Source organism: Ranitomeya imitator, chromosome 8 (assembly GCF_032444005.1).
Source record: "Ranitomeya imitator isolate aRanImi1 chromosome 8, aRanImi1.pri, whole genome shotgun sequence".
NCBI lineage: Eukaryota > Metazoa > Chordata > Amphibia > Anura > Dendrobatidae > Ranitomeya > Ranitomeya imitator.
The window spans coordinates 13,725,628-13,753,012 of record NC_091289.1 but is presented as its reverse complement, the minus strand read 5'-3'; the positions used below and the strand labels follow the sequence as shown (position 1 = coordinate 13,753,012).

At 49.3% G+C, this 27,385-nt stretch overlaps 1 protein-coding gene across 1 annotated transcript in view; it reads left to right on the top strand.

Annotated features, from left to right (window-relative positions):
* The first annotated feature begins 1,442 nt into the window (after positions 1-1,442).
* The window catches only part of ARIH2 (ariadne RBR E3 ubiquitin protein ligase 2), a 28,598-nt gene continuing 2,655 nt past the window's right edge, over positions 1,443-27,385 (top strand). Inside the window, exons 1-9 of the mRNA XM_069736328.1 lie at positions 1,443-1,589; positions 8,818-9,186; positions 18,661-18,728; positions 21,298-21,361; positions 22,104-22,251; positions 22,336-22,457; positions 24,371-24,480; positions 24,963-25,080; positions 27,013-27,063. Of these exons, the coding sequence (XP_069592429.1) occupies positions 8,932-9,186; positions 18,661-18,728; positions 21,298-21,361; positions 22,104-22,251; positions 22,336-22,457; positions 24,371-24,480; positions 24,963-25,080; positions 27,013-27,063 (936 nt within the window). The 5' untranslated portion in view covers positions 1,443-1,589; positions 8,818-8,931. The remainder of the gene's footprint in view (positions 1,590-8,817; positions 9,187-18,660; positions 18,729-21,297; positions 21,362-22,103; positions 22,252-22,335; positions 22,458-24,370; positions 24,481-24,962; positions 25,081-27,012; positions 27,064-27,385) is intronic.

Sequence of the window (27,385 nt, the reverse complement as noted above, 5' to 3'; positions counted from 1 at the left end):
GTGGCCAGGATGACCCGCTGTGAGAGGCTGTCCGTGGCCAGGATGACCCGCTGTGAGAGGCTGTCCGTGGTCAGGATGACCCGCTGTGAGAGGCTATCCGTGGCCAAGATGACCCGCTGTGAGGCTATCCGTGGTCAGGATGACCCGCTGTGAGAGGCTATCCGTGGCCAGGATGACCCGCTGTGAGAGGCTGTCCGTGGCCAGGATGACCCGCTGTGAGAGGCTATCCGTGGCCAGGATGACCCGCTGTGAGAGGCTGTCCGTGGTCAGGATGACCCGCTGTGAGAGGCTATCCATGACCAGGATGACCCGCTGTGAGAGGCTGTCCGTGGCCAGGATGACCCGCTGTGAGAGGCTGTCCGTGGTCAGGATGACCCGCTGTGAGAGGCTATCCATGACCAGGATGACCCGCTGTGAGAGGCTGTGGCCAGGATGACCCGCTGTGAGAGGCTATCCGTGGCCAGGATGACCCGCTGTGAGAGGCTGCCCGTGGCCAGGATGACCCGCTGTGAGAGGCTGTGGCCAGGATGACCCGCTGTGAGAGGCTATCCGTGGCCAGGATGACCCGCTGTGAGAGGCTGCCCGTGGCCAGGATGACCCGCTGTGAGAGGCTGTGGCCAGGATGACCCGCTGTGAGAGGCTGTGGCCAGGATGACCCGCTGTGAGAGGCTGCCCGTGGCCAGGATGACCCGCTGTGAGAGGCTATCCGTGGCCAGGATGACCCGCTGTGAGAGGCTGTCCGTGGCCAGGATGACCCCCCTGAGCCCTGGTATGGGCCGCCGTCCGGTGGTGGATCCAGTCAGAGGGATCGGAGGAAGATCTGAATTCCCAGTATGTAGGACAGGAGCGAGGGCCGAACACCTTGAACCCCGGGGGCCGGGGTCCCACAGTTCAGGGGTCGTGAGGAGTTTGGGGCGGAGACGTCACCACCAGAGAGTGACGGGCGGAGGACGATGACGCGATGCAGCGCTTTATGGCGGTGTTCTGCCATCACCAAGGATACGATCGTCAGGGAAACCCACGGGGTCGTAGCCAACCCAAACGCAAGCGCCACAATTGACGAAGCAATAAAATCTCTGTCAGAGGAAGACGAGGAGGAACAAAAAAAAAATCTAAATTTGCTGCTGAGAAAAAAACCTTAAAGTTACAGCTCTGCAAAATCTGCAATGGGAAATAATGGAATAAAACGTTCTAAAGGCCAATAGAGCCCGGCATCTGAGGGGTTAAGGAACGTAACCCCTTGCTGGGACTTGTAGTAGCACAGCATACATCGCGCAGCCGCAGACGGTTGTTTATACTACACCACGTGACCAATGCGAGCTTCTCCAGTCTCAGCCTCGCCCACAACGTGGGGGTGTGGTCAGAAAAGCAGACCCGCCCCCATCGAGGCCCATGCCCCGCCTTCGAATGTTGTCATAGCGTCCGCACTGCCTAGCGGAAGTGACGTAAGAAGGAGCGCAGCACTTCCTGTGTAGGCAGTCGGTGGAGAGGCTGGCGGAGGTGGAGCGCTCGGGGTGATTAGCGCCGCCTACCACCGGGACCGTGCGGCGCTGCTGGCGGCTTGGGGGACACAGTTTCGTCCCTGTTTGGTGAGATAAGCGGCGGGGTGTGGTGGGAATGACGGGGATACGTGATGGGGGAGGGGTTGCATAGCAGTGAGTGGGCACAGCTGGGGGGCAGGGAGGGGAGAGAGGGGCCAGCTGTGCCCCTCTATGTGGTGATACCAGCACTGGTCACTAGGGGGAGGATGGGGCGGCACTGGCACCGCAGGGTGCTCACACCTCACTTTTATGGGTGGGGGTTAGGGTGCCACCTAAAATGGGGTCACATGACTGGTGTAGGGGGTCACATGACTGGCGTACTGGTCACATGACTGTCGTATCGGTCACATGACGCCCAATGCAGGGGACTTCAGAGAAGGTGCAGAATTCGAAGCTGAGTGCAGGTTACGACCCCGGGGCGCTTCCGCCATACGGTGCCGCACAGAGGTGACCGTGTGCAAAGATGCGACACTTAAAGGGATGGTCTAGGATCTCAGGAGAAATGTCTCACAGCTGGCAGTGTCCTAGAATAAAGGAATACTGTCCTACGTCCCTCGCGGCTCCAGGCGCCGCTGCGCCACTTCCTCCTGTCGGTGTTCGCTTTACTGCAGCGATCATGTGATTGCTGCAACCAATCACCAGCCACACAGATATACATGACAGGGATTGGCTGCAGCTGTCACGTGGTTGCACAGCACATAAACGCTGCAGTAATGTGAACCGAGACCAGCAGGGACTGTGGCGCTGCAGCTGTGGGGGATTTATTGGTTAAATATTTATTTATTTTTTTAGTTTATCACTTTCCATATTGTTTGTGGACAGCTCCTTTTTAAAGGGCGGTTGACAACTAATGAACCCGCCAAACAGGATCCGATTTAAAGGGGTTACCCTGAATTTCTGGTGTTGCACTTGTGCCCCATGCAAATACCAGGGCTTTGTTCCAGAGTTTCTTAGCGACTGAGAGAACCCCGATGGCGAAACATCTCAATATCCCCAGATGGGATCCAGGCCTGAAGACCCCACCGATTGCTGAGAATGCAGTGCAGACCCCCTCAGCTCCCTCCCGCCTGCGCTTTCCGCAGTGCACAGACCCATGGGCTCTAACGATCCTGTATGCTCTTATGCAGGAGCTGCACGGTGGTCTGGGCGATCAGTAGGGGTCTCAGGACCGGGGTCCCCGACACATGCAAACATTACAATTCTAATTACAGGAGGATTACAGGATTACTTTTTTTATGAATAGCTAAAAACCCGCAAGGAGAAATAATTGGGGATGGATCTACTCTATAAATGAAGAGAAGCAGCCCCCAAATGTCTTGAGGCGTTCTGTTCCTCCCTATTTGTCAGGGTGTCTCCATACTGGGGGTTTTATAGCAAAATTGCAGAAAGAGGCATGAGGCTTCCTTAAAGTATCCGGGTAACCTCCTGAGGATATGATTAATAATTAGTAACAAGGGGCGCTGCTCATCCGTCTGAGTCTGCCATCTCTGCTACATACCCGGTGACCTATGATGACATTTTTGCCATTTAATCATTGCTTTGCTTAATAAATTAAAGGTCCTGGTTACCTTTATTACTGAGAAGTACTGGTCCTGTCATTTTAAGGCCACATTCACACGTTCAGTATTTCATCAGTGTTTTACATTAGTATTTGTAAGGCTACGTTCATATTTGCGTTGCGTCGGGCGCAGCCGCGGCGACGCATGCGTCACGCGCCCGTATATTTAACATGGGGGGCGCATGGACATGCATTGTGTTGCGTTTTGTGACGCATGCGTTTTTTGGGCGCAAGCGTCAGGGCGCAGAGGACGCTGCTTGTTGCATTTTTTTTGCGCTATAAAAATGAACGCATGCGTCACAAAACGCAGCGTTTTGCATGCGTTTTTGCGTGCGTTGCGTCGCCGACACAGCACACAACAACGCAAATGTGAACGTAGCCTAAGCCAAAACCTGGCGTGTATGATAAATACAGAACTGGTGACAAGTTTCTAAACCAAAGAAGAAAAAAAGTGAGCGGCACAGCTCAACTCTCCAGAGATTATCTGCTCAATGTGGAAAATATCAGGACAATGGGTAGTCCGGTCAGGTGAAAGGAGGTGCTTGCGTGAAACAAAGTGTCCATGCAAACCATAAACAAGTAGAAAAAACGCAATAGCACTCGCCAATCTATGGCAGTTCAAACGTCCTTTATTGGAACATACAGCGAAAAATCTTCACGGCTCAAGGGCGGGAGTGAGGACAGGAGTGACAAGTTTCTATTACACTTTTTCTTTGATTGTTCCACTTCTTGTTTTGGCTTATAAATACTGATGTGAAATACTGACCAAATACTGATAGTGTGACCGTAGCCATACAGGGTAACACCCATTCATGTTGGATAACAGTTGCCCAAACTTGGGAGCAGCGACCATCTGATGTCTGGGTCCTCATAGAGGATGTTGGGTAGGGAATGATGAGCAGTCTGAATTTCAGCCCCCGATCCCTTTGTTTTCAGGGGAGATAAGCGGCTGCCAGAAGTTTTCTTCTCTTTGAAAAGCTCCTGTGTGTGGGGGGGGGGGTTGTCGGTGGCTGTGTGGGGGGCTGTCGGTGGCTGTGTGTGTGTGGGGGGCTGTCGGTGGCTGTGTGTGTGGGGGGCTGTCGGTGGCTGTGTGTGTGTGGGGGGCTGTCGGTGGCTGTGTGTGGGGGGGGGCTGTCGGTGGCTGCGTGTGTGGGGGGGGCTGTCGGTGGCTGCGTGTGTGTGTGGGGGGCTGTCGGTGGCTGTGTGTGTGTGGGGCTGTCAGTGGCTGTGTGTGTGGGGGGCTGTCGGTGGCTGTGTGTGTGTGGGGGGCTGTCGGTGGCTGTGTGTGGGGGGGGTTGTCGGTGGCTGTGTGTGTGTGGGGGGGCTGTCGGTGGCTGCGTGTGTGTGTGGGGCTGTCGGTGGCTGCGTGTGTGTGTGGGGGGGCTGTCGGTGGCTGTGTATGGAGGGGGCTGTCAGTGGCTGTGTGTGGAGGGGGCTGTCGGTGGCTGTGTGTGTGTGGGGGGCTGTCGGTGGCTGTGTGTGTGTGGCTGTCGGTGGCTGTGTGTGTGTGGGGGGCTGTCGGTGGCTGTGTGTGTGGGGGGCTGTCGGTGGCTGTGTGTGGGGGTTGTCGGTGGCTGTGTGTGTGTGTGGGGGTTGTCGGTGGCTGTGTGTGTGTGGGGGGGTTGTCGGTGGCTGTGTGTGTGTGGGGGCTGTCGGTGGCTGTGTGTGTGTGGGGGTTGTCGGTGGTTGCGTGTGTGTGTGGGGGGGTTGTCGGTGGCTGTGTGGAGGGGGCTGTCGGTGGCTGTGTGTGGGGGTTGTCGGTGGCTGCGTGTGTGTGTGGAGGGGGCTGTCGGTGGCTGCGTGTGTGTGGGGGGTTGTCAGTGGCTGTGTGTGGGGGGTTGTCGGTGGCTGTGTGTGGGGGGTTGTCGGTGGCTGCGTGTGTGTGTGGGGGGTTGTCGGTGGCTGCGTGTGTGTGGGGGGTTGTCGGTGGCTGTGTGTGTGGGGGGCTGTCGGTGGCTGCGTGTGTGTGGGGGGTTGTCGGTGACTGCGTGTGTGGGGGTTGTCGGCTGTGTGTGTGGGGGGGTTGTCGGCTGTGTGTGTGGGGGTTGTCGGTGGCTGCGTGTGTGTGTGGGGGGGTTGTCGGTGGCTGTGTGTGTGTGGGGGGGGGGCTGTCGGTGGCTGCGTGTGTGTGTGTGGGGGTTGTCGGTGGCTGTGTGGGGGGGGGCTGTCGGTGGCTGTGGGGGGGGGCTGTTGGTGGCTGTGTGTATGGGGGGGTTGTCGGTGGCTGCGTGTGTGTGTGGGGGTTGTCGGTGGCTGTGTGTGTGGGGGGGTTGTCGGTGGCTGCGTGTGTGTGGGGGGGTTGTCGGTGGCTGCGTGTGTGTGGGGGGGGTTGTCGGTGGCTGCGTGTGTGTGGGGGGGCTGTCGGTGGCTGCGTGTGTGTGTGTGGGGGGGTTGTCGGTGGCTGTGTGTGGGGGGGCTGTCGGTGGCTGTGTGTGGGGGGGGGGTTGTCGGTGGCTGTGTGTGTGTGGGGAGTTGTCGGTGGCTGTGTGTGTGTGGGGGGGGTTGTCGGTGGCTGTGTGTGGGGGGGCTGTCGGTGGCTGCGTGTGTGTGTGTGGGGGGGGGTTGTCGGTGGCTGTGTGTGTGGGGGGTTGTCGGTGGCTGTGTGTGTGGGGGGTTGTCGGTGGCTGTGTGTGTGTGTGGGGGGGGTTGTCGGTGGCTGTGTGTGTGGGGGGGCTGTTGGTGACTGCGTGTGTGTGTGGGGGTTGTCGGCTGTGTGTGTGGGGGGGTTGTCGGCTGTGTGTGTGGGGGTTGTCGGTGGCTGCGTGTGTGTGTGGGGGGGTTGTCGGTGGCTGTGTGTGTGTGTGGGGGGGTTGTCGGTGGCTGTGTGTGTGTGGGGGGGGCTGTCGGTGGCTGCGTGTGTGTGTGGGGGTTGTCGGTGGCTGTGTGGGGGGGCTGTCGGTGGCTGTGGGGGGGGCTGTTGGTGGCTGTGTGTATGGGGGGGTTGTCGGTGGCTGCGTGTGTGTGTGGGGGTTGTCGGTGGCTGTGTGTGTGGGGGGGTTGTCGGTGGCTGCGTGTGTGTGGGGGGGGTTGTCGGTGGCTGCGTGTGTGTGGGGGGGCTGTCGGTGGCTGCGTGTGTGTGGGGGGGTTGTCGGTGGCTGCGTGTGTGTGGGGAGTTGTCGGTGGCTGTGTGTGTGTGGGGGGGGGTTGTCGGTGGCTGTGTGTGGGGGGGCTGTCGGTGGCTGCGTGTGTGTGTGTGTGTGGGGGGGGGTTGTCGGTGGCTGTGTGTGTGGGGTTGTCGGTGGCTGTGTGTGTGGGGGGTTGTCGGTGGCTGTGTGTGTGTGTGGGGGGGGTTGTCGGTGGCTGTGTGTGTGTGTGTGTGGGGGGGGGCTGTCGGTGGCTGTGTGCAGAAAAAACGCCCAATCATTGTTATGTAGATGACTAGCATAATTGTCTGACTGCTGGGACCCCATAAGAACAAAATGTCCGGGAGCGGCTTCCTGTATGGATGGAGAGGGGGTGCACACGTATGACCACCGCTTATGGGGCAGGCAGAAATAGCCGAGTCCTATTGATAACACATACACACTAGCATGCATAGTGTACCGGCAACCAAATAGCAGCAGCAGTTTTACTAAGGATTCTGGGACCCCATACACACTAGACTAGCGTTGACCGATATCTGCGGGGTCGGCTGATGGTCTTATAAGCAGATGGTATTGGGAGAGAAGGATTTGGCATCTCTGATTTCGGACTGTTTGACATAAGCCAGAGTCATCACAGAGTACGCGAGTGTTCGGCCGAGTCTCCCTGTTCATTCATCCACCAGAAATCTAATGTTTATTGGGGGCTTTACTGCTTGTTCTTTGTCTACTTTGCGTGTAGACATTGATGTGGACCATGATTTTTGCTCTCACCACGATAATGGGAAAACCTGCAGAGCAGCGGCCGGTGCTGTCACGGATACGCAGACTTTACCCCCTCTGTAGTATCCTTATGACCTATGCATACCCCCTCTATAGTGCGTGACTTTTATATAACAATGTAATGTAGCCCCTCATCTTCATGATTCACCGCTTTACGTACAATATCTATAAGACCCGTGTGATAACAGCTGTCACATTGACGCTGTGGGTAGAGTTGAAATTGCTTTATGGTTCCATGGTGGGAGAGACGAGCTGCCTCCGTAGTGACGAAATCATGGGGAAAGTTGGAAAAGTAGTTTCTTGGATGTCCAGTGCATTAAAGGGATGACTGCTGATCGGTGGTGGTGCCGAGTGTTGGACCCACATTGTGGACGGGTCATCACCATCTCAGATTTTGAAAACCCTTAAAGGGAACCTGTTGCCCCCAAAATCGACGATGAGCTAAGCACACCATCATCAGGGGCTTATATACTCACCCAGAGGTGGTCCCGGTCCGATGGCCGTCGCGGTTCGGGGCCTCCCATCTTTTTATGATGACTTCATCTTCTCGTTTTCATGCTCCGGCGCAGGCGTACTTTGTGTGCCCTGTTGAGGCATACTTGTTTTTACCGTACCAGAAAACTTGAGAGTTTACAAAAATCTTGTGCCCACGCTTATTTTTTGAGCTGTGGGATTTTTTTTTTTTTTTCCAGCAGTTTTTCAGCTTTTTTTCACCCATTCAAATGAATGTGAAAAGAAACCCACAAAAAACTTGCATATTTAACTGCAGAAAAAAAGCTAGAAAATGCCACGTGTGAACATGTACCCTAAAGAGGTTGGTCTATAGACATGGATAGGTGATAAATTATTGCTCAGTGGACCACCAATAGGTGTCAGTGTCCCCTGTGTGTATGGAGCATGGAAGACCACTAGTCCTTTCACGGTCTATGGCAGCTGGGTTCGTACATTCTTGACTACAGCTCAGCTACTACAGGTCCATTGAAGTGAATGGAGCGGTGGTCTCGCATGTGCACTAACCCTTCATTCATACAGAAAACTACTTTAGGACCCCTGTTCTCGCCCTCCATAGAGTCCCTGTGGCCCAATCCCCATATGTTTATCACGTTGATTATGCATCCATCCTCTAAAGTAATAGCTTGTTGCTAGGATTTGTGAAGACCCCCACACCAATCCTGAGATCACAAGGGGTTTGGCGCTAGTTTATTGCACTGGTCAGTCTTCCTATTGGGGGCAAAGCAGTTATAAAGGTTTTCCAGCCCTCAATGACATGGATCCGTTAACTTTGGAGCTTTTTTTTGAGCAGTTGTCCCCCTGTACCTCCTCAGAGAGAAGCAATAAGTGAGAAGCTTGCTTACCTGTACCTTCCCCACCTGATTGACAATACTGTGACCCCCTCTCTTATTCTGTGGCTGCCAGTGACATCATTTACACCAGTCCCGCTGTTCACTGTTTCCATTATCAACCAGCTGAATTGTGAGCGCTGCTCTGGATATTCATTTCATTTCCAACAGTATTTACCCCTTATTAAAGTGGCAAAAACACTGTCAAGAATTTGATGGTTCTGTTTGCCTGTGGCGGTCATCTGATCTTTTTATGTTGGGAAAATAAACAGTTTTTATTTTTGCAACCAATAAATGAAAGAAAAAAAAAAAAAAAAGAAAAGGCGTCGCGTAACTACAACCCCCAGCATGACCAGTGTGCAGCAACAGCTGGAGGCCATGGGTGTGTGTCATTTTCTGTTCTGGAAGTCCTAAAGTAATTTGATGTATAGATTGCTGCCTATAGTCAGTGCCTTTATGGCCTCCTCCTGTAATTTGCTGACTTTTTTTTTTTTGGTCTTTTTTATGTTTTTCAGACAACTACAACCCCAGATGGGTGCCAGACTCCAGCCCTACGTCCTGCTGTGAGGGGGGTCATGCACAGGATTTTGTAGCTTTAGTTTCGACCCCCTCCGACCCCTGATGGTAAAATGTCTGTAGATATGAACAGTCAAGGATCAGACAGCAATGAAGACTACGACCCTAATTGCGAAGAGGAGGAGGATGAAGAGGAAGACGAGGACCCCGGAGACATAGAGGATTACTATGTGGGCGTTGCGAACGATGTGGAGCAGCAGGGGGCCGACTCTTTTGACCCTGAGGAATATCAGTTTACCTGCCTCACCTACAGGGAGTCTGAGAGTGCACTCAATGAGCAGATGGCGAGCCTGGCGTCTCTGGTAAAGGTGAGTGCACATCGCCTGCCATAGCTGTGGAGGGGTATGTCATGAGTGTTGGATGCTTGCACATTAATGAAACTTTTATTTAAAGTTTTCCAACTTTTGTGCTTTAACTCTGCACCATTCCCAGTGTACAGGTCCTTCTCAAAAAATTAGCATATAGTGTTAAATTTAATTATTTACCATAATGTAATGATTACAATTAAACTTTCATATATTATAGATTCATTATCCACCAACTGAAATTTGTCAGGTCTTTTATTGTTTTAATACTGATGATTTTGGCATACAACTCCTGATAACCCAAAAAACCTGTCTCAATAAATTAGCATATCAAGAAAAGGTTCTCTAAACGACCTATTACCCTAATCTTCTGAATCAACTAATTAACTCTAAACACATGCAAAAGATACCTGAGGCTTTTATAAACTCCCTGCCTGGTTCATTACTCAAAACCCCCATCATGGGTAAGACTAGCGACCTGACAGATGTCAAGAAGGCCATCATTGACACCCTCAAGCAAGAGGGTAAGACCCAGAAAGAAATTTCTCAACAAATAGGCTGTTCCCAGAGTGCTGTATCAAGGCACCTCAATGGTAAGTCTGTTGGAAGGAAACAATGTGGCAGAAAACGCTGTACAACGAGAAGAGGAGACCGGACCCTGAGGAAGATTGTGGAGAAGGACCGATTCCAGACCTTGGGGAACCTGAGGAAGCAGTGGACTGAGTCTGGTGTGGAAACATCCAGAGCCACCGTGCACAGGCGTGTGCAGGAAATGGGCTACAGGTGCCGCATTCCCCAGGTAAAGCCACTTTTGAGCTACAGAGAAGCAGCACTGGACTGTTGCTAAGTGGTCCCAAGTACTTTTTTCTGATGAAAGCAAATTTTGCATGTCATTCGGAAATCAAGGTGCCAGAGTCTGGAGGAAGACTGGGGAGAAGGAAATGCCAAAATGCCTGAAGTCCAGTGTCAAGTACCCACAGTCAGTGATGGTGTGGGGTGCCATGTCAGCTGCTGGTGTTGGTCCACTGTGTTTCATCAAGGGCAGGGTCAATGCAGCTAGCTATCAGGAGATTTTGGAGCACTTCATGCTTCCATCGGCTGAAATGCTTTATGGAGATGAATATTTCATTTTCTCTATCGCCTCATTGGGGGACACAGGAACCATGGGTGTATGCTGCTGCCACTAGGAGGCTGACACTATGCAAATAAAAAAAGCTAGCTCCTCCTCTGCAGTGTACACCCCACCGACAGAAAGTAGGATATTCAGTTTAGCTTAGTGTCAGTAGGAGGTGGACACGGGTCTTTCATTAGACCCTTATCTACCTCAATGTGCGTCGTTCCCTTTCAGGTTTTCCGGAAGGGATACAGGGTGAGCAGTCACACCTGTACTCCCACAATACGGACTATGAGTACGGCGTGTACTGCCACCCCGTATCCTCATATGTCTGCCAGCAGGACCCCAGCCCTAACACAGAAGCGTGTTTAGGAGATCCTAACCGGTCCTAGCTCCGTCTCCCACCCGCTCGCCCACCAGAGCCTGTCGGCTGGAGGAGACGAGTACGTCCACCATCGGTCTTCATCTGGACGTCCGACTCATTCCCTGGTTTATCAGGTACCTCTCTTTCCAGGGTTCTTCTGATCAGCCGACGTGGGATGAAGGAGGTGAGTATTTTAGCCCCCCTTTCCATGTTTGAGGTCACAGGGCCACTGCTTGTGCTGAGGTTCTCTGTGCGGGGGGGGGGGGGGTAGACTACGCAGACTGTTAGGCCCCAGCTTCTTCTATCCAGCCTGCGCTCCAGGTGCTTAGTCACCTTGCTGGTCCGGCTCAGTCTCTGACCAGAGAAGCATTTTCCTAGGGGCATCGCTTCCCAGGCGGGGGTTAACTGATACGCCAGCGCGGTAGTCTTTGCTGGCATCCGCGCTGCACTTTATATGATCTGCGGCCACCGGTTTCTAATTTAGGCCCCGGCTTCTTTTTGGGCCTAGTCCGGCGACGCGACTCCGCCCCCTTCTTCCTTCCTTCGGGCGGGCTTTTCTCCCGCCCGTCTTGCTCGGCGAGCTCCGCCCACCGGCGCCATCTTTGTCCTCCCGGACCACTCGTTTAGCCCCGCCCACTCCTCCCAACATGGAGAGCGGCTCTCCTGCTGCGCTTGGCTCCTTCTTAGTCTCTCAGGGGCCTGGGGGGGGGTTTGCAGCCGGCTCAGCCCGCACGCAATACAGGAACGCTGGGCTGAGTCTCCTCTTAGTCAGGCGAGGGTCTTTTCCAGCATGTTGGCTCCGCCCCTCTTCCGGCCTTGGAGAGCGCGCTCTTTGCTACCTCACACTGTGTGTCCCTGCATCTCCAGAAGGTCGCCATCTTCGGCATGGGATTCGGAGCTGATTCTTCGGCAGGACCTGCTCTAGTACCTGATGCCTGTTGCAGCTACAGCCTGGGAGCAGACCACAGGACTCTACACTTGCTGTGAGTAGCACTTCTCAGCAGTTTGGCACTCCTCTCTGCATCCCTCCTGTTCCCCTAGCCTTCTGGCATTCTTTATAGGTATGCTCAGTCTAATCTGATAGGGGAGCGTTCTTGCCCTTTTTCTGATGCAAGCCGGTCACTAATCATTGGCGTAGTAGCACTCTAGAGCCGCGCAATCATTGGCGTAGTAGCACTCTAAAGCCGCGCAATCACTGGCGTAGTAGCACTTTAGAGCCATACAGTCACTGGCATAGTAGTACTCTAGAGCCGTGCCATCTCAGGTGTAATAAGTGCTCTAGAGCCGTGCAGTTTCCAGCAGGGGTATGGCAGTATGCCCTATGCTGCCGTCATCTGTGCCACTGTCCGCCCCTCACCTTCCACAGGAAGACAAACCATTATAACACCTGCCATAGGGCGTTCTCTTCGCAGGTTTCAGTTGCACATCTTTCCTTGGAGTTTTCCTTTTTGTCACACTGCTGTTGTGATTTCTGCTATTGCAGACCTGTGCCTTGATTTTCAGCAGTGCGAGCCTTGGCTATTTCTCTACACACAGGGTTGCTAGAGCCCTGGCATATCAAACGTTTCCATATCTCCTGCTCTCAGGCACTCGCCCTCCATCTCCCTGCAGCCTCCTCCGGATGCAACCATTACACTGCTCTAAGCAAAGAGAGGAGCTGCTCCTACCCACCTCACGCTGCAGGGTTCGGACCTAACTTCCAGCTGGTTAAGAGTCCGTATATCCTAGCAATGTCTGCTGTGGCTCAGTGGATAAAGAATCTGACCACATATCGCAGGCGCAAAGGTTTGAACTCAGGTGCACAACAGAGAGTAGAGTTTAGTCCCCCTGTTGACAAGCCTACTGTCCTACCTTCAGGAGAACGAGCATGGAAGGACATACTTCAAGACACACTCCGTGCTGCGGCTTACTACACGGAAGCTGTTATTCTGCCTAATGCCGTCAGGTATCATGACCTAGACCGCAACACAGAATCAACTCTCTCCTATACCCTTCTCCAGGGTTCTCTCCATGCTGATTAGTCACAGGATACCGAGAGCCGATCGCTGCAGTACTCTATCCGCCATCCAGGTTTTCACACGCACCACCTTCCAGGTACAGTACGGTATTTGACACTGTTGTATCTTCAGCGGATCAAACGTGTCTTGGATTGACCACTGCAGTGGTACTGGCGTTCTGTACTGTATTCAGGTAAGTCAGATGCACTCTCCTATTCCTACCGTATGATTGCAGCAGTACTCTGTCCGCTATCCAAGCTTTCGAGGTCATCTTCCAGGCACATTTAGTCAATACCTGCCGTCTTTCCAGTGGTTTAAATGTGCCCGAGATGGATAGCTACATGGGTCCTGATCTTTTGCCCCAGAGGCAGGTGAGTCAGAAACTCCCTCTATCACGCTCTTAAGGATCCTTTGCAGCATCTGCCTAGGCTCTACCCAGGCCAGACTAGGCCTCTAGTCTCCACCCAGAGAGATGTGCTCGGTATTCATCACTTCTGGCTGGCTGCCGCAGCGGTTACAATCCGCTTTCAGGTGAGTCAGGAGCAATTTTTACCGTGTGTTTCATGGTCAATAACAGCTATACAGAAGATCTACCACGTACCACAGGGTGGATCATAGTGCCATGGGGGACCTCAGTTGCAGCATAAGTGGCCAGTCCACATAGGTAGGTCGGACACGCTGGCGTCAGGTACCGACTGGTAGCATTTTTTCTTCACGCACTGGGCCTTAGTTGCGTGTTGCACTCTGAGGGCTTTTTCCTATCCGTATGGTTATTCGGGCCTACCACTAACTCTAGGTCTTTCTGCACTATCCAGTGCATTACTCCTATCATATATTATTACAGTGTTATATGTTCTGGCTGTCTCTTTCGGAGTCAGAGCCCATCTAATACCTTGACTTATGATATTCACTGCACTATTCTAGAGGTCCTTGAACAACCTCAATATAGAGCTTCCTATTTATATGTCAGTATTTACCTCTTCTTTCTTACAGACACTGGATTAAACCTCGATCATCTCCGGACTTTTATTTCCGACCGTGGCAGGAACAGGTTCTTCCACCTCAGATAGGAATTGGATCCTACTCTGTGCAAGCATCGTCCAGTGTAGAAGGCTGCTCCACGCCTGGATCCAATGATGGGGTTTTCGTGATAATACGTTCCTTCCTTCAGCAGGATTCGTATCTTTTTCACTGTTTTCCTCGTTTGTGTGGTGTCTTATACTTAGGTAAGTAGATCCACACACTACAATCCTCTCCCCGTTCCAGAGGGTCTGGGACGGGTAGGGTCACTCAAGTCGTCATAGGTAAGGATCTTCCCCTTGGCAGACAAGTCTTTTCTGGGGCCTGTGTACCCCTTCCTAGGGCCAACTTTCCATGGAAATTGAAATACTCCAGGTTTTCCATGGAATCCTTGACTGTCCATATCCGATTGTGCCTATCATCGCCCATCTTGTCGACATTTTCCATAGTCCCTGTTAACCATCTTCATCCCTGTACGCTTAAGTTTAGCTTCCTGATGGATCGGAGTCCGCGGAGTCGTCTGGTAGTCTCCGTTCTTTCTACTTAGACGGGCAAGAGATGGTCTCTTCAAATGGTTCTCCCTTTCTGAGCCGTTCTGTTGATGTAGCAGAGTCTACATTGCTGGGTTGAGATCCAGGGTTTCACCCGAGGCCCCCTTCAGTACGTTCGCAGCGTTTGCTCTCTAGCAGGTCTCCAGTACCCTACTCTCAAGTCCCTTCTTGTCATTTCAAATTAATGGTCTTTTCTGGGTTTTATTTTGGAATCCTTAACCCAGCCGTTCCAAAGAGGGAAATGTTTCGGTTTCCTATATTTCCTCTCTCCTGACCTTACTGCGAACTGGACCTCTTCTCTGTCTCTGGACCCTCCGGTTTCCATATTTTCCACCGATAGTCCTCCTCTCCCAGAGAGAGGATCCCTCTAGGATAGCAACGATACTAAAGTCAACCATTGAAGTGTCCGCCATGTGTGCAAAACTGTAAAGCGCTGCGGAATATGTTAGCGCTATGTAAAAATAAAGATTATTATTATTATTACATTGTGCCCTGCCTTTGTTTCCACCTGGACAGCAAAGTTTACAGATGCATGGGCTAAGCTGCTCCATCAGGGCACTCTTCAAGGAGTCCAATCAGAGGAAATCGCTGTCCTTGCGGACTAATTTACTCATGCAGGGAAGTACATGGAATCCACCCCCGCGGATGCCGCTGCAGGTGCTGCTTGGACATCCAGCAATGTCGTGCCAATCCGAAGGTCCATTTTGCTTATGGCGTGACAGGACTTACCCTCTGGGAGGTCCCTCACCGCTTGTCTTCCGAGGTTTTCCGTCAGTTTGGCTCCAACTTGAACCAATTATTAAGAAGGTCATCGGAGGGACGAGTTCCCTTCTTCCTCAAACTAAACCTCGTTGTTCTCCTGGGACCACATGTGCTTTCCTTTATTTTATAAAAGCCTTTATCCTGGTCCTCCTTTTCTTCAAGTCTTTGGACAATCCTGCATTTTTGCGAGGGGCAAGTCCTTTTTCGTTTTATACCTTCTTTTCAGGCTCTCAACCACTTCCAGAGTCTGTCAGCAGTTTTGTACATTCTGTGGATCACCGGTTCAGTGCTCTGCCTTTACCTTGCCGAGGTTCTCCATAGCTCTGTCTATCATTCTTGATTCCCTTCCTTTCGTCCTGCTTGGACTCATCCTTCGTAGCATTCGCTCATCATGCTACCGGGTCAGGGCGAGGTGCATCTATCCAGCTAAGGCCGCCCCTCCCCCTTTTCAGTATATGGGCTCGGCGTAGAGAGGCCCTCCGGCCTTCAAATCAACGTATGCCCGCAAAATCCAGTCAGCAATGTTTAGATATCCGGGTCAGAGCACAGCTCCTCCTTCCAGGTTTAAGGCATACTCTACCTGGGCAGTGGGCGCCTCCCGGCGGTGCACATATAGGGCCTCTGCCTTGCACCTCTACAGACCGATGATCGGTCCTCCACATGTTCGCGAGACTTCCATGCCTAGCTTAGGCGTATGCCGGCTTAGGTAGGAAGACCTTGCAGGTGATGGTGGTCAGTTCCTCTGACCCAGATTGGAGTTGAATGCTGTTTCCCGCCCCAGGGACTGCTTTGGGACGTCACATGGTTCCTGTGTCCCCCAATGAGGCGATAGAGAAAACAGGATTTTTGGTTGCTTACCGTAAAATCTGTTTCTCGGAGCCTTCATTGGGGGACACAGCACCCTCCCAAGTTGAACAGCTCTGTTTATTGTGTTATACTGTTAACGTTTGAGTTATTTGAACACTCTTTGAGTGTTTGAAACTGTTAATCTGTAGAGCGCTGCGGAATTTGTCAGCCCTATATGAATAAAGTTTATTATTATATTCTTTCTCTTTACACGTTGCTTCTCCTACTGCTTTCTCACTAACTGAATATCCTACTTCCTGTCGGTGGGGTGTACACTGCAGAGGAGGAGCTAGCTTTTTTTATTTGCATAGTGTCAGCCTCCTAGTGGCAGCAGCATACACCCATGGTTCCTGTGTCCCCCAATGAAGGCTCCGAGAAACAGATTTTACGGTAAGCAACCAAAAATCCTGTTTTTCAGCACGACCTGGCACCTGCTCACAGTGCCAAAACCACTGGTAAATGGTTTACTGACCATGGTATTACTGTGCTCAATTGGCCTGCCAACTCTCCTGACCTGAACCCCATAGAGAATCTGTGGGATATTGTGAAGAGAAAGTTGAGAGACGCAAGACCCAACACTCTGGATGAGCTTAAGGCCGCTATTGAAGCATCCTGGGCCTCCATAACATCTCAGCAGTGTCACAGGCTGATTGCCTCCATGCCACGCCGCATTGAAGCAGTCATTTCTGCCAAAGGATTCCCGACCAAGTATTGAGTGCATAACTGAACATTATTATTTGTTGGTTTTTTTGTTTATTAAAAAACACTTTTATTTGATTGGATGGGTGAAATATGCTAATTTATTGAGACAGGTTTTTTGGGTTATCAGGAGTTGTATGCCAAAATCATCAGTATTAAAACAATAAAAGACCTGACAAATTTCAGTTGGTGGATAATGAATCTATAATATATGAAAGTTTAATTGTAATCATTACATTATGGGAAATAATGAAATTTAACACTATATGCTAATTTTTTGAGAAGGACCTGTATTCGCTTGCTGTAAGTGAATGGAAATATTCATGGATGCATTTAAAGGTGTTGCACAGAGAAGTAATTTGGCTCAGAATTGTGTGTGAAAAGGGTACAGCTCCTGTGCCAGTCTGTCTCTCATGACTGAGCGACATGTGACGCCTGCAGCTAATCACGACATAGCGATTGGCTGTAGCGGTCACACATCCCTGTAATGGGAAGCTGGTGCTGCAGGAAACAAGAGCAGCAGGGTATCGTTGAAGCAAGTTACAGCAATTCTTAAGCTGTTTTCTTTGCCGAAGATCCTCTTAAAGAAGCAGTGCCGGTAGGAGGTGATCAGTCTGAGGCTATGTGCTCACGTTGCCGCTTTTTTCCGCACCGTTTTTGCTAAATCCGCAGGTAAAACGCACTGCCATTTACCGCGGATTTCCTGCGTTTTTTTTGTTCGGATTTCACCTGCGGTTTCCTATTGAGGAGCAGGTTTAAAACGCTGTGGAATCCGCACAAAGAATTGACATGCTGCGGAAAATAAACCGCTGTATTTCTGCGTGGAACTTTCTGCAGCATGGCACCGCGGATTTGGTTTTCCATGGGTTTACATGGTACTGAAACCTGATGGAAAACTGCAGCCAATCCGCTGTGGATCCGCAGGCAAATCCGCACCGTGTGCACATAGCCTTATAGTGCAAGCGAGAATGTTTTCCATTCACTGACAGCAAGTAAGTGTCTTTTAAGTGGTGAAACTTTGAAAATGATAATACGGTATATTGCAAATGTGCAAAACTTTTCATCATACAGTCAATAAGATACGCACATGATGGCGGCTGCGGGCTACACATTCACCTCCCCGACCGTAGCACGCACTCTTTTCGGACAAACACATTGCATTATGATAGGTGCTGAAGTTTGGGACAATGTCTTGATATTCATCTTCTGTGTATGGGTGCAAATGTAAGCTGTAGGGCAATAGACTAAAGGTGTCCCTTTTGAAGAAACCACTTTTATTAAAGCGGTTGCACCAATTATGTAAGTTATCCCGTCAAGCCCTGTTCTCATCGGTCCCAGTGATTAATTAGGGGATAATTTGTATACTTGGTGCAACCCTATTAAATATCTCCCTCTCACCTGCTACCTCCATATTTCTTTGATCGAGTTAATCTTGATAGGTTTTTAGGGCAGTTATGGGATCCTATGATTGCTGGGTGTGAATACTGCTGAGGACGAGTCCATTTACCCTCCATTAATACGGCCACCTCTCCGAATCTCCTATACGAGCTCAGTGGCATCAGACACGCTATGTGCCGCATTAGGAGGTTACATAACGGCCTATTAGCTGTGTGCCAGTAATAATAATAATAATAATCTTTATATAGCGCTAACATATTCCGCAGCGCTTTACATTTTTGCACACATTATCATCACTGTCCCCGATGGGGCTCACAATCTAAATTCCCTATCAGTATGTCTTTGTAATGTGGGAGGAAACCGGAGAACCTGGAGGAAACCCACGCAAACACGGAGAGAACATACAAACTCTTTGCAGATGTTGTCCTTGGTGGGGTTTGAACCCAGGACTCCAGCGCTGCAAGGCTGCTGTGCTAACCACTGCGCCACCGTGCCGCCCCAGTGACCCGTGCCAGTCCTCGAGCTCAGGGAAATCCTCCAGCGCCCGCATCTCGTGCAGCCTCATGTAATGGTGCAACGCTGCCATATAATCTGGAAAGTCTCTGCACCAGACTATCATGTGGTTCTGTGTCTGTTGGACTTATCAGATTTTCTAAATTATAGGATACTAGAGTTATGGAATTTCATGATATTATTTAAAACTTGTTTTTTTTTTTTTCACTCCAGGTATCCCATTCAGTGGCAAAACTCATCTTGGTTCACTTTCATTGGCAAGTCTCAGAAATATTAGAGCGGTGGGTGTCCAGGTTCTCCCAGTGTTCACTTGCTGAAGCTTCAGCTCCCCCCTTCACCTTTTTTAAAGCCGTTTTTAAAGCTCTGTATTCATCCTCCCTGGGTTCTGTGCTGACTCAGCTGCTGCCTCGGTCTCTGTTTGTCTGCAGACAATCACTGAACTTGCATCAGGAGCACCACTGAGCTCAGTGGCAAAGCTGGTCAGCGCTGCAGACAACCAGCAAAGACCGGGGGCAGTTGTGCAGAAACTACACTGGACTCGGGGAGGCTAAGTAAAGCTTGGTATTGTTGTGTTTTTTTTATGCATTAAATTGCACTTGGGGACAATAGTTTAGTGAAAATAGAAAACCCCTTTAAGGTCTCCTACTGACATTTCCCGTGATATCTGCACCTTGCACGTGAAAATCAATGTTCCATTATAGTATCGATTTGCACTAAAGGGTTTTCTTTCTTCCAACCCCCCAAAATATAATGCCTAATAATGCAGATAACCTATACACACCGATCACTCGACCGTTTCCATCTTGTAAGTTTGGATGCGGAGAAGAAGGTTTGATCGTCTTCCTTAAGATCAATACAAGAAAAGCTGCATGACTTCGTAATGATCTGGGGTTGGGCGTCTCTTAGAGCAGATACAGGGGGAGACTGGACAGAGGTCGCCTCTTGACATGGCGCTGTCTGAAGAGCTGAGCCTGCAGTCATCTGAGATCGCTCAGCTTGTCTCCTGTTTCATAGTTGGCCTTTGCGGCTGCACAGCTCGTCGTGTTCAGTATGTAGCACTCACTGCCCGGCCCTGGTCGTAGCATACAAGCTGAACTGTCTCCTTCCTTAATGGAGGTTGTGTATTTCTTGTCCGTGCCATTGGGGGGAGGTTCCGAGATCTTGGCTTACAGCAGCAGCAGCTATAACCCAAGACCTTTGCGTCTCCCATTGTATGTGACGTGACAAGGATTTTACGGTGAGTAATAAGAAATTAATTTACAGAATGAGACCTTTCCCCCAGACCGGGCCAGAGTCTGGCTTATCTAATTTGGACAAACCTTGACAAATATCCATGTACAAGGGAATCCACTGCTGCACTCTTAAAATGTGTTTCTGACGAGGGGAACTACTTGGCAAGCTCTCCCTTTCCTGTAGTGTTAAACAGGAGTACCATTGTGAGATGCTCATTACAGGGGTTTCTATTTTTCCACTTTTGGCTACTATGGGGCTCATAATTGCTGAACTGACGACACACATTACCTGCGTGATTTCTCCCATACACATTAGATGAAGGTCGTCCAAACCTGCCAATCATCTGATGTGTATGACGGACCCCCGACAGTCAGGGAAGAGGAGGATCTAGCTCTTAGGAATTTCAACTCTCAAGGTACCTTCACACATAACGATATCGTTGCAACGTCACGCTTTTTGTGACGTAGCAACGATCCCGCTAACTATCTCGTTATGTGTGACAGCGACCAACGATCAGGCCCCTGCTGGGAGGTCGTTGGGGAATGATCAGGACCTTTTTTTGGTCGCTGATCACCCGCTGTCATCGCTGGATCGGCGTGTGTGACGCCGATCTAGCGATGTGTTCACTTGTAATTAGGGTAAATATCGGGTTACTAAGTACAGGGCCGCGCTTAGTAACCCGATATTTACCCTGGTTACCATTGTAAAAGTAAAAAAAAAAAAACCACTACATACTCATATTCTGATGTCTGTCACGTCCCCCGCCATCAGCTTCCCTGCACTGACTGTGTCAGCGCCGGCCGTAAAGCAGAGCACAGCGGTGACGTCACCGCTGTTACTGCCGGCGCTGACACAGAAAGTGCAGGGAAGCTGACGGCGGGGGACGTGACACACATCAGAATGTGAGTATGTAGTGTTTTTTTTTTTTTAACTTTTACACTGGTAACCAGGGTCAATATCGCGTTACTAAGCGCGGCCCTGCGCTTAGTAACCCGATGTTTACCCGGGTGCTGCAGGGGGACTTCGGCATCGTTGAAGACAGTTTCAACGATGCCGAAGTCTTTCCCCGGATCGTTGGTCGCTGGAGAGAGCTGTCTGTGTGACAGCTCCCCAGCGACCACACAACGACTTACCAATGATCACGGCCAGGTCGTATCGCTGGTCGTGATCGTTGGTAAGTCGCTTAGTGTAACGGTACCTTCAATCTTTTCCTTATCATGGATAAGCGGCTGCCAGACATCTCCCTGCTGATAACACATGAACTCTAGGGTGAGCGATCATGTATATGGAGAGGTTCCTTTCTTCTGAAGTTCAGCTTTTTACAAATGTTTGGTTTATGTACCTGGAGAGCTAAAGGATTGGGCATGTTAAAATCCAGCTGTCCGATTGTTATCTCCCTGGGAGAAGCCCATAAAGCTCATTAGATCAAAGTTTTGGCCAACATTAATCTAAAGTGTATGTTCAGCTTTACCTGCTTGTGTTCTGAATGGAGACTTTTTTTTTTAATTTTTTTAATTTATCTTTTTAGAGCAGAACTTGCTGGCCGTGCACGCTTGTCCTCACCGCATGCCTCCTAATGATCTCATTGTTTTGTTGTTTTTTTTTTTTTCTTTCCAGGCATAAACTGAATTCTGTCCAGTTGTCGGTTGACGCCAGGGTACAGCCGCTATCGTCTAAACATGTGAGCACTTTGTATACTTTTCTGCATTTCTTATTGTCCTGATTAATGGTCTCCATCCAGATCCTTCAGATGCTTAGGCTGAAGTGGTGGGAGTCTGTAGTTAATGTACCCGAAGGTCATCCATATCTGATCGGTGGCCGTACAACATCTGGCACCACTACAGTCGGCTGCTTGCATGTGTGTGCAGAGCTGTTCTGGCTCCTTACACTGTTTACGTCCCTGTTAGGATTTTGGATCTCAAACCCCCACTCGCCTGATATTGATGGTCGATTCTGGCATAATTCATCTAGGTCCTGGACAAGCCCTTTTAAAAGGATTGTCCTCAATCAGGACCGCACCACTCCCCTACCTCCCCGCTTCATTCTTGCTTGACCATTGGCATGTAGGTGCCACTGGTCCGAATCATCCGCTTTCCAATTCTGCAACATTGCCTCTACAATATCAGAGGCGCTCAGGTCACCGAAGGCATCCAAATCCAGAAATCCGGCCATCTTCAGAGCAGCACTTACAATCCCTGAAGAAAAGAGCTTGTAAGTGCTACGTTCCTCGCCTAGAGGTGGCCAGTAGCCTTTTGCAATTTTAACTGTTAAAGGTCTTAGGAATCCACCTTTTTGACTCTTTCTCTGTAGGGCAGTAGAGTGGGTTACCGGCGATATTTCCGTCTCCCACCATAGAGCATTGGCCTGAGTGTCTATAGAGGGTGATCTGTAGTCTGAGCTCGCTCTTCCCTCTTCATCCTCAGGTCATGGCACATTCCTCCCATCACTGCGCAGTCTGCATGCAGTTCGTCCGGAAGGAGAACCTGCTGTCTCTCGCCTGTCAGCACCAGTTTTGCCGCAGCTGTTGGGAGCAGCATTGCACAGTTCTAGTGAAAGATGGAGTCGGCGTTGGTAAGATCATAACATGACCTTTTGTGCTTTCTGCTTTTTTGATTAAGACCGTGATCCATCATTTCCACCTTCTGCTTTCCCCAGGGATCTCCTGCATGGCCCAGGAATGCTTGCTCCGAACGCCAGAAGATTTTGTTTTTCCATTACTGCCTAATGAAGAACTGACGGACAAATACAAGCGATATCTTTTCAGGGACTATGTAGAGGTATATGTCATTAGAGCTACCATTATTAGGGATGATGACAGAGGCTCTATCCCTCATGCTTTACACTGCAGCTGTGCAGAAGCCCTGTGAACCATTTATGACCTCCCGGCATCCACAGCTCCTCTTTTGATTAGCCATTCATGCCGCAAAGACATCGGGCCAGGCTGGCTAATGAAAAGAGCCACAGATGCGGGGAGATAGGAGGCTGTTCTTGGGGTTCCTTTCCAGCGGATCGATTTGAACAAATACTGTTAGCAAGCCCATCTTTATTCACAAGGCCGGCCACCTTCCTCTAATGGTAGCTGTTATAAGGGTGTAACCTCTGGTTGTTGGGGTTACTCCAATCTCCTAAAAAGATGAGAATGGTAGGATCTGCCATCGTTTTATGAACATTGGGGTCTGACCTGAGAATATGGGGTAAATTCAGCGCTGCAGCCGCTACGCTAGTTTTCATTGCAAAACAGGCAGCTGGAAAAGACTTTGAAATTGGCACTTGGTTCCCCTTATTCTCAGGTTGAACTCCTCAGCACAGATACTTTCTCAGGTTCAGAGGAGATCACAGTGGTCATTCCTACCGCAATCTTAACCCCTTAATGACTGCCAATACATCTTTTAACTGACCTGAGATATAAGAGAATAGCCTCCCCATACAGGTGACAATCCCGCAGCTGTCGGCTGTACACTATAGCTGACAACTTGCTGCATCAGCCACGATCAGTGTTTGCACCGTCCAACTCTGTTTAACCCCTTAGATGCTGCTTTCAATAGTGACTACATCATTATAAATGGTTAACAGACTGTGGGGGCTTCCTCCTAATTCAATTGGTGCCCTCAGATCACGATTATGTGGTCCTGATGTTAGCGATTCACAACTCATGACCAAATTCTGGCCTAAGAGTCTGCTGGCTGTTTTAACCTGTTCAGAAGTTTAGAGGCATTTAGGTGGTAAAAATGCACATTGTCATTTGTCATGTCACTTTGCATTAATTCCTGAAAAGCACCTGAAGGGTTAATAAGCTACCTGAGATCAGTTTTCAATATGTCAGGGGGTGCAGTTTTTAAAATGGTATAACTTTTGGGGGTTTCCCAATATATGGGACCCATAAAGGCACTTCAAATAGTCCCTAAAAAAATAAGTTTTGGAAATTTTCCTTGAAAAAATGAAAAATTACTGCTACATTTTTAAACCTCCTAAAATGCTAACAAAATAAAAGAACATTTTACAAATGGTGCTGATGTAAAGCCGACATGTGGGAAATGTTATTTATTAATGGTTTGCTGTGGTATGACTATCCGGATTAAAGGGATAATGATTCAAAGTTAGAAAATTGCTAATTTTTTAACATTTTTCTCAAACTTCTGATATTTTTTATAAATAAAGACAAAACATATCAACCTAAATTTACAATTATCATAAAGTATAATGTGTCACGAAAAAAACATTATCAAAATCACTGGGATTTGTTGAAGCGTTCCAGAGTTAATACCACATAAAGTGACACTGGTCAGATTTCAAAAATTTGGCTCCGTCACTAAGGGGTTAAAACTACATATCCTAAAAATACAGGTCTATTCCTTTCGCAGAAACTTGTCAGCTGATTCATGGTATCCGAATCACGATTGCAGCTAGTTTTATTATTCTTTGAAATGCTCCAGTGTTGCAGAAAAGGTGTTAAAAAAGAAAGAAAAACTTATAGTTTGGACCATTGCCGGAGACCATTGTAGTCCGGAGCGCCCAATGATGGCTTCTCCCAGTGCCACTCCAGGTGATGGAGAGACCGGTGAATCACTTTCATCTTCTAACTATATTTTCTCTAAAATGTGTTTCAAAGAAAAATATACTTATAAAAATCAGTTTTCCCATAGCGATATAAAGGTGAGGAATAATTTGTTGTTCTCGTTTCCTCCCCCAGAGCCACTACCAGCTGCAGCTCTGCCCCGGTGCTGACTGCCCCATGGTCATACAGGTTCAGGAGCCGAAGGCTCGGCGAGTGCAGTGCAATAGGTGCAGCGAGGTCTTCTGGTAAGTGGTTCTCCAATACTAGTGCAATGGACACCTGATACGGCCGCGTTGTACATTGGGATCCGATCGGTATTCTCCTTGAACAAATGGAAACCATTACAAATTGGGGGCCTACAGTGGGCCGGACCACCGCATCTAGCAGCATTGATTGCTAGTGCAAATATTGGAGAGTAACGCATTATGGGCTCAAATCATTTGGCACGGAACTGAAATATCCAGCAAGAGGTATTCCGACCCAAACGGGTTACTGTGTCAGGAAAAAGTCTGAGAACTTGCATCGTCTGCCGTGACCTTTTATAAAGGGCTCCTGTCTATAAATCTCCTGCCTTTACTTTGACCCTTTTACACTGGGCTGTTGTTTTAAAACGTTTTCTCCAATAATAGATATAACCATTGATCTCTCATATATGGCGCAGCGTCTGCTATTATATACAGTTTTCATCTTCCATGCTTTGTAATCTCTCTACATGTTATGTCACCAGCTTCCGGTGCCGCCAAATGTACCATGCCCCCACAGACTGCGCCACCATCCGGAAGTGGCTAACGAAATGTGCCGACGACTCGGAAACGGCAAACTACATCAGCGCTCACACTAAAGACGTAAGATGTGCAGAACTTAGAGGGGTTGTCCCACCATCAAAACCAATCCCAGTGTCTGATGGCTTTGGGGGTCCCGCTCCTCGGACCCATTTGTACGGCACAGTAGTCGATAGTTCTCCGTTGGGATCTCAGCAGTGGCACCCCCGGTGATGAACACTTATCACAAAAACTGTCAATCATCTGGGCTCATCCTGATCTGCAGCATACAGGAAGGGGCGTGCAAATCACTGACTCCAGCACTGGCACAAAGAGCAACTGGCATTTCCAGTAGCTGTGTTAGAGCTGGCGGTCAGCGATCCGGCGTCACCTCGGCGGTAATTGCCAGCTCCCTGTATTGTAAAACAACAAGTTCCAGAAAATCTCATCCTCATTCTAGTTTAACCCTTTATTCATATTGGATTTTCTCTGTATGGTAAAAAGTGAGAACAGCTGAAACTGGCAATGCAAGGCCTCATTCAGACAACCGTGTGTCACAGGTCCAAGTACGGACCAATCTCTTAGGCGTAGATCAGGGTGTCGAGTTCGGGTCAGGAGGCCCCCCCGGTCAGTGCTCTTTATGGTCCGTACTCGGACCATGATACACGGACGTCTGAATGGGGCCTTAACTTGAGCAATCAAGTGTGTAATGCTACGTATCCTTACTTTGCAGTGACATATAAAAGTTTGGGCACCCTTGGTCAAAATTACTGTTAATTGTGATCAGTTAATAAAGTTGAAGATGAAATGATAACTTTGATCAAGATTTCAGACCTTAATAAGCCTGTTAGGATTATGGCTTGTTCACTGTTTTCTTTAGGAAAGGCAAGGTGATGCAAATTTCCCATCTTTATAAAAATCCAGCCTCTAACCTTGTGCCAAAAAACATCAACCAAAATGGTGCAGGCCCACAAAGCAGGAGAAGGCTATGAGAAGATAGTAAAGTGTTTTCAAGTTGCCCTTTCCTCAGTTCGAAATTTAATTAAGAAATGGCAGTTACCAGGAACAGTGGAGGTCAAGATAAGGTCTGGAAGAACAAGCAAAATTTGCTTGAGCGCTGCTTGTAGGTTTGCTAGAGAGGTGAATCAGGACTCCAGCTTGACTGCAAAAGAACTTAAGGACGATTTAGCAGACTCTGGAGTTGTGGTACATTGTTCTACTGTTCATAGACACCTGCACAAATATGGCCTTCATGGGAGAGTCATCAGAAGAAAACCTCTCCTGTTTCTTCACCATAAAATTAAGCATCAGAAGTATGCAAAAGATCTAAACAAGATGAGGAATTTTAGAAACAAGTCCTGTGGACCAATGTGGTTACAATAGAACTTTGGCCACAATGATCAAAGGTTTGTGTGGAGAAAAAAAGTGCACAGAATTTCTGGAAAAGAACATCTCGCCAACCATTAAGCATGGGGGTGGATCAATCATGCTTTGTGGTTGTGTTGCAGCCAATGGCATAGGGAACATTTCACAGGTAGAGGGAAGAATAGATTCAATGAAATGTCAAATTCTTGATGCAAACATAACACTATCTGTAACAAAGCTGAGGGTGAAATTAGGAAGAGGATGGCTTCTACAAATGGATAATGATCCTAAACACACATCAAAATCCACAATAGATGACCTCAAAAGGTGCAAGCTGAAGGTTTTACTATGGCCCTCACAGTGCTCTGATCAGGGCATCATTGAAAGTCTGTGGCTAGACCTCAAGATAGCAGAGGATGGAAGACGCCCCAGGAATCTCACAGAACTGGAAGAATTCTCCAAGGAAGAATGAATGAAAATCACTCAAACAAGAATTGAGTCTCTTGTCTGGCTGCAAAAAGCATTTACAAGCTGCGATACCTGCAAAAGGGAATGCTACTAGGTACTGACCATGCAGGGTGCCCAAACTTTTACGTACCACTGTAGATGTATTACATATACACATTCATATTTATTTTTTTCTTTTTATAGTGCCCCAAGTGCAATATCTGTATTGAAAAAAATGGAGGTTGCAACCACATGGTGAGTAATAATGAGCAATAAATGCATTTAAGACGTTAGTCTGACTGTTCAGTATTGCGTCTTTCTATAGTCTTTGCTCATACAGTGATGGTATGGGGCTACGATGTGCCATCATTTTATATTCAGTGGGTTTATGGTCTGTTTTGTTCTAGACTGTTATGGTCATCATCACTGTAGCCCCTTCATTCTTTGGATTGGTGGGGGTCCCAGAGGTGAGACCTCCACCGATCATATCCTTGGATGTTTGGCTCATCCCTCATATATGCCAGAAATATGTGTCGCCTCTTGTTGGCCTCCTTTTCTTAAACATTTATGGTGCAAA